Source organism: Notothenia coriiceps, unplaced genomic scaffold (genome assembly GCF_000735185.1).
Source record: "Notothenia coriiceps isolate Sejong01 unplaced genomic scaffold, NC01 NC01_scaffold00028133, whole genome shotgun sequence".
In the NCBI taxonomy this organism is placed as follows: Eukaryota; Metazoa; Chordata; class Actinopteri; order Perciformes; family Nototheniidae; genus Notothenia; species Notothenia coriiceps.
The window spans coordinates 818,328-825,739 of record NW_011360834.1 but is presented as its reverse complement, the minus strand read 5'-3'; the positions used below and the strand labels follow the sequence as shown (position 1 = coordinate 825,739).

Here is a 7,412-nt window from a genome sequence, read left to right as displayed (position 1 = left end):
TAAAGTCACAAAGTATAAGGCATAAGTAAGTATCGTAAGATAATTAGGTACATTTATTACGAAAATAAATGAACTATCAATATTGATATAAAATAATGCCACAGGAATCTAAAAATAAAATAATCTAAAGAACAGAAAATATCAGACGGGTATGTAGTTCAGTTTAAGGAGAATCACACTTGAATGGACCGTATTTTGACAACAGACTAAGACTAAGACTTACTTAGGTACCAAATCACAACAAATTGACGAACCTGAATTAGTGACATTTTATTCTGCTCGGTGTATAGTAGTAATTATTAGAGAATAACCATCCGTAAAACGAATGTATATTACATTCTGATAGCTACAACATTAATAATGCACTAGTCATCTGGCGAGACACGGAGCGTCAACTTACACACAGAGGAGAGAAGTTACTTTTGTAGGGTGTATTTTATCAGTGTTCTACATATTCTTAGGTCATTTAAGGGAACGGAAAGCTCGGTAGTACTAGGTTATTACAGTCAGGTGGTGAATAAGGTTATGACTTTATAGAGCCACCACTCATTGTTACAAAGCGCCTACGTTACTGTAAACACGTATTGGGTAAAATACCAAGGGCTGTGCATTCTAGGACTACTGAAACCCTGGTGACGGAAAAGGACAACCTGGGTGCACTCCAAACTCAACTTCGAACAACAACTTCAATTTACTGAGTAAGTAAAATTTCATGTGCTGTAAGTGTCCCTACTGAGAAACATCTGAAGAACCTGGAACAAAGTACCATATGACGGTTTAAGTCCATTGTAGTACTGCAGGGACGAGGTCTATGAGTTCCACCGATACCGGCTTAGTGTTAACTTAAATAACTAGACCAATTATTCTTCGTCTAACAAACCTCTAGTTCTAGTTTCTCGTTTTGCATCCATATAAGACTCTGGGGAGCGTACCGAATGAGAAATATGTGCAGTAAGCAGTATGAACATTGTGTGCATTAATGTAATGCATATAGAGACTACGTTGTGGCTGAGCTAAGCATCAGTGGGGGGGCCGGGCCTTGTTCAAGAGGCCGGTTGTGGAGGGGAAGAAACTGTTCTGGTGGTGAGAGGTTTTGGTCCTGATGGAGCGCAGCCTCCTGCCAGAGGGGAGGGGGGTGAACAGTTTGTGTCCAGGGTGGGAGGGGTCGGCCACTATCTTCCCTGCCCGGGAAGTTCCCTGGTTCTGGAGCCGTGTAGGTCGTGGAGGGATGGCAGATTGCAGCCGATCACCTTCTCTGCAGAGCGGATGACCCGCCTTTTCCTTGGCTGTGGCATTACAAGGCAGTCAGATTTTGAGATGTGTTAACTTGTGATTTACTTTTTATATCTTCTTCATTCTTGTTTTCTTTAGGGATTGTGTCCCTGGTGTCCTTGTCTGTTCTCTCCTATGAGCGCTACACCGCCGTGCTGCTTTCCTCCCGGGTTGACATCTCAGACTTCAGGAAGTGCTGGCTCTGTGTGGGGGGCTCCTGGCTCTACTCTCTGCTCTGGACCTTGCCACCCCTCCTGGGTTGGAGCAGCTATGGGCCCGAGGGACCGGGGACTACATGCTCTGTCCAGTGGCACCTCCGTTCACCCAGCAGCGTCTCATACGTGTTGTGTCTCTTCATCTTCTGCCTGCTGCTGCCCCTTCTGGTGATGATCTACTCTTATGGCAGGATCCTGGTGGCAATCAGGAGGGTGAGTTCATCATAATCTGCACTCTTTCTTAACAAGGTTATGTATGTTGACGTACAAATTACTGATAAAATAAGGAACTAATTATTGAATTTCAAGATTTTTGATAACTTTATAGAACTAGAAATAGAATATCTTTACTGAACGATCATGATTAAAGAGATGCTCATGGTATCTTGACAATGAAAGCACATGAAAAAAAAAAAAAGAAACAACACAACTGAACATAACAGAAAACACATGATGAAACAAAGTTAATGGACTGTGTTTCCCAGAATGTTTACATTTTTGTAAATGCTGGTCATATTATCTGTCCAGAGAATGTACTGTTGTTTTTGTAGCTGCTGTTAAGATTCATCCTGATGCAAATACACATTTAAATTCACTACAGGTCCCTATTTTCTAGTGTTATGTTCAGAGGGACACTTTTCATCATGTCTATCAGCTGTAAGCTTTACAGTAATATCTCTGCCTAATGGGCTCTGTTGTGGCTCTTGAGCTGCAAAGGGGGTTCTTAGCTTGTAAGACTGCAGCCCATAGGATGAATGATGAGTGTCTCTCAAACTCCATCTAACACTTGATCACATGATTTCTAAGTCATTTCCAGGAGCATGCATTCAGATAATCCTTGTGTCCACAGTGTTCACATTCTTATATTCAATGTCTCCAGCAGGAGAATAAATGAGGTGCACCTTCTTCAGAAGCGTGCGTGGGGGGCAATTGTGGCTTGCTGTTTTCTTGAAGCCAAATACCCCCCGCCGTTTCCAGTGACTCATCCCGACCTAGTTCGGGTATACACAAACTAACACAAATAATCAAACCAATTAATGTAGGGCCTCTCCATGCAGCTATACTCACATTTGTCAATCCCCTTGTAGGTATTTATAGATTGTGTGGAGCAATGTGTTACTATTGGATACCTGCTATTATATAAGCACCTCCATTAAAAAAAAGATTTGATGGATGCCTCCGTAAATGGGGGCCCAGCAGCACCCACCAGCCTCCCTTTAACTGAGAGCCCGCCTCAGGCTCAAGAAACTGAGTAACCAGTCTGGAGCATCTATTTGCTTTTTCAAAAGCTTATAAACAGGATCAGTTTGGCTCAGATGGTTATTCTCTCCGCATGACAGAATCACATTTAGATTCAACTCACGACGCTGTCTATAAAGCACACTCACGTTTGAGATTTAGTGTTCCATACTAATGTCTTGTTGAATTTAAAATGGACACATTTCGTAAGAATTTGTTCTAAAACACAAGACACAATTGAACATGTCTTATCATAATGATTTCATGTAGCACAATTCTGTAGACCGGCTTGATTTTCATATTTTAGTCTTTTAGTTGAGATGAGACAGTATTGAGTTTTGCTAGTCGGATTTAGCTTTGATTATTTATTAGATTATGTGGGCAACGTTTCAAACAAAGTGCAGCCATGCATAAATCACTGGTAATTGAACGTTGTCAGAATACTTATCACTCGATAGGGGATGGGGAGACAGAGCCACAAAGGTTGTGACCTAACACCACACAAGGTGAAATGTAATTGAGCGTGCGAGAGGTGTGCAGTGATTTGATAGAAAGGGCACATTTTGTCCTCTGGAGGGCTTCCTTCTAGAGGCAGACATGGTCATGTATTCATGAAGCACCATCATGAACATCACAGTGGTGATTACACAAAACTGTGTCCACAGGGGTGTGAAATCCATACTGAGGAGGTGACAATCACCACAGCTGAGAGGGAACACTCGACACATGGCTTATTATGATCTCATTTTAGCACAACAGCTACTGCACATCAGGAGAAAGCAGCAGGACACATTTAATGAACGGCAAATAATGGCCCCAATGCTGCTGGACTATCTTTAATGATATTGTTTTTTTGACTGTAATGTTACGATTAGCATGAGTCATACTTGCTGGAAATGTTCAACTGATTATCTTGTTGCATTCATCTGCAGTTTTTTCTTTAAACACGTAAAACACACATTTAAAAATCATAATAAATCTTATACAATTATCTAGAACCATTTTTGACTCTGAAACCCTATTCTGCGACTCTGGACTTGGAGAAAAAACTAGGGTTGAAGTTATGAGCGCTATTTAATTGTCACCTATAGGCTTTGAGAAAGTTAAATGTTTCACTCTAGGAGTTGTTGCTTAATAGACGCTGCACAACGTTTAGGGCACGAAAGGTCTAATGAAAAAAAACGATCAAATCGCGTTATGAGAAATGTAAGACCCAGTTTTTGGGGAGCTTGAATCATGCATGGGAGAAAAAGCCAGAATATCAAATATGCTTCAATTCAATAAAAAAAAATGGTGTTGAGCCCTCTTATTGGCCGAGCAAATAGCCATGTGATTGGGAAATTGAAAGGAGCCCTCTGATTGTCCCATTGTAGCAGCAATGCTAAATTGTACAATTGTCCACTCCACAAACTACTAAACTGGTTGTGCAAAATAATCCCAACACATTTTTGACATATAAGCTTTTTCAGAGCTTTCAATCCTCCCACAACCTTAATGAGAATATAGAACTCGCTTAAGTGAGCCATAAAGCTGAGAAAGAGTTGGTAGAATAATTCAACAATCTGAAGATCAGAGCCGTCTATCTGTTGCGATCAGTCACTTCGTTCTTCTCATTGTCACCAGGTTTGGTCCATGAGGAGGAGGAGTGTGTGGGCGTGCATCGCTATGTGTCATAGTGTCTTGATTTAATACTTCCACTGGATGGCGCCAAATGAAGAAATGTTCAACGCATGAGGGAGAGGCATGAGCAGCGTACCACCATCTTTTCATCTACCTCAGACACTCTGAGAGTCTGTGTTTCAAATGACCCAAACATGACCATGCCTTATCTTTTAGTGTTGTATTTGTAGGACTATTAGGTTCAACCTCTTCCCCCTCTCCCTCTCCTCTTCCCTGCCTCCAGGTGGGTAAGATCAATTTGCTGGCAGCCCATCGCAGAGAGCAGCACATTATGGCGATGGTGTTATCCATGGTGTCCTGCTACATGCTGTGCTGGATGCCCTATGGCATCATGGCGCTGGTGGCCACCTTTGGGAGGTCGGGGCTGGTGACCCCCGTGGTCAGCGTGGTGCCCTCCGTCCTGGCCAAGTTCAGCACCGTCATCAACCCCATCATCTACGTGTTCTTCAACAACCAGGTTAGAGCCGAGGGCAGGGTTAGGGTTAAGATGTACGACCTGTTGGTTAAAGGGCAAATTAATGCTCAGCTCATCTTGGAGGAAAATAGAGGGATGGTGTTTCTTCCACAGAGGAGAACTCATTACAACACTTCTGTGGCATTGAGGAGGCTCAGTCTCAGCCAGTTATTTATCTTTCAGCGCCTCTTCAGTACCACTTCTCAGGTGCTACATGCAGCACACTAGATAGTTTAATGTTCCCTATGGTAGCCAAAGAGCTCTTCTCCCCTACAGCTGTATATGGAATAGATGTCACGTGTCCTACTGATTTGTCTTGGGAAAGCTTTTGTTGGGATTTGCAGGTCAGTTCAATTCATAAATACTCTTTTGCACTTTTACACAGTTTTATAGATGCTTCGTGGCCTTCATGAAGTGCAGCGGAGAATCCCAGTCTCTTCACGGAAAGGAGAACCCAACTGCGAGGACAGCCTTATCTGGGTTCTTCCCAGTCCACAGACAAGCCTCCCTCAGCTCCTCCCAGCGTCAGATCCTCAGCCGGCACAATGACCGACACACTCTCGTTGTCCACTACACTCCATAGAAGCTTTTTAAAATCGTTTTCATCTAACATACTGTGAAAATTAAAACAACGTTTGTTTGTTTTTCTGAATTACTGTCCAGAATCCATAGCATCCATAGAATCCATTGATTTCACATATGAATATGAATGTGACAGCAACTCTTACTCACTTAAATTCAATCTCAGTTTCATGTAGCCGAGCCTTTGCTTTGATTTATATTTGATTTGATCATGTGCTGACCCTCGTGCAATTATCAATGTACACTTTTTGAATGATTGCTGGGATAATGATTGCTGCAGGTTTAATATATCCTATCATGGATGATGTCCCTGAGAGACATCCAGAATACAAATAAAGACAAATAAATTAATACCTTTTTTATATATTTATAAATAATTCCCATCATTTGAAACATCTTCTAGAGGGATATTTTTTCTCCTAATGTTTAATTGTTTTCAATAAAAAAACTGAAACCACACCAAACAGGAGTATTTAATTCAAGAACAATATAATAATGAGTACCTACCTACTACTCATACAACAATTACAAACCTGTACATTTTTAAAACTCTCACATAATTGTCTGACTTCACAGGCAGAATTTAAGACAATAAACTGATTTGTAAACAACATGTTGTATACTCAGTGTATTTATAGATGTACATGTATATATTTACAGTGGATAATTGAGAACATTATAAACCACTAGGGGAAGCTGTGAGCCGTTGCAAAGACATGCCCACATGGAACCATTTATATATGCAGCATTTGCAGTTTTCTCATAGTGGTTGCATCATCAAACACTACATAAATTAAGCAACATTTAAATGTGTAATATATATATATGTTGACCCAGTGTTAGATACAACAACAATTGTTACTCTTAAACAGTCACGACTGTATTGTGCATTATACAAAATGGTGTGCATATCACCCAACACTCATAACTCTAAAGGTCATGTTGCTAATATTCTGTAACAAGTATTGATATGTGTACTAGACATACAGTGTAACCTCTATTTGTGGGCAGCCGCCTGTCACCTGTCAATACACCACATTATAAGAACGTTTCACATTAGCCTTTTCAGCCTTATGGTCCACCACAACCGAACGAAGCTCGTACACACAGAGTCTATGCAAGATTAATGACCTTTTTTTTTATCTAAAAAACGTTTACATTAATTTATACTGTAATAAATTAAATCATAACATTCAGCTTTTTTTTTTATTAAGTGCTCACGGAGACTTTACGTTGAAATGTTATAAGGATAAATTAGTAGAATATGTCTTATTTCCTTCTTTCATTATTACTCTATAATTCATATCTGTATTCTGCTGCCGCTGCGGTCTGAGAAACGGTGTAAAAATACATTTAGTGTGTACATTCTGCCCTGTCTGTATTGTTTTTGTTGTATTAAATATTTTCTTAAATGATGAGAAAATGAATTGATAAATGTTTGTATCATACTATTTGTCATTCATTGTAGAACTAAAACTATTGGGCAATTTCTCATACTTTGGCCCGTGCTATTCAGGGACACATATCTGACATACAGGCAGGGGAAAATGCAAGTCAAATTAGGTATGTCAGACAACACACACACACACACACACACACACACACACACACACACACACACACACACACACACACACACACACACACACACACACACACACACACACACACACACACACACACACACACACACACACACACACACACACACACACACGACACTACACTACTACGTACTACTACTACTACTACGTACGTACGTACGTACGTACGTACGTACGTACGTACGTACGTACGTACGTACGTACGTACGTACGTACGTACGTACGTACGTACGTACGTACGTACGTACGTACGTACGTACGACGTACGTACGTACGTCGTACGTACGTACGTACGTACGTACTACTACTACTACTACGTACGTACGTACGTACGTACTACGTACGTACGTACGTACGTACGTACGT

At 40.9% G+C, this 7,412-nt stretch overlaps 1 protein-coding gene across 1 annotated transcript in view; it reads left to right on the top strand.

Annotated features, from left to right (window-relative positions):
* The window catches only part of tmtops3a (teleost multiple tissue opsin 3a), a 9,061-nt gene extending 3,539 nt beyond the window's left edge, over positions 1–5,522 (top strand). The window contains exons 2-4 of the mRNA XM_010785666.1: positions 1,372–1,700; positions 4,630–4,863; positions 5,246–5,522. Of these exons, the coding sequence (XP_010783968.1) occupies positions 1,372–1,700; positions 4,630–4,863; positions 5,246–5,443 (761 nt within the window). The 3' untranslated portion in view covers positions 5,444–5,522. The remainder of the gene's footprint in view (positions 1–1,371; positions 1,701–4,629; positions 4,864–5,245) is intronic.
* The last annotated feature ends 1,890 nt before the right edge of the window (positions 5,523–7,412 follow it).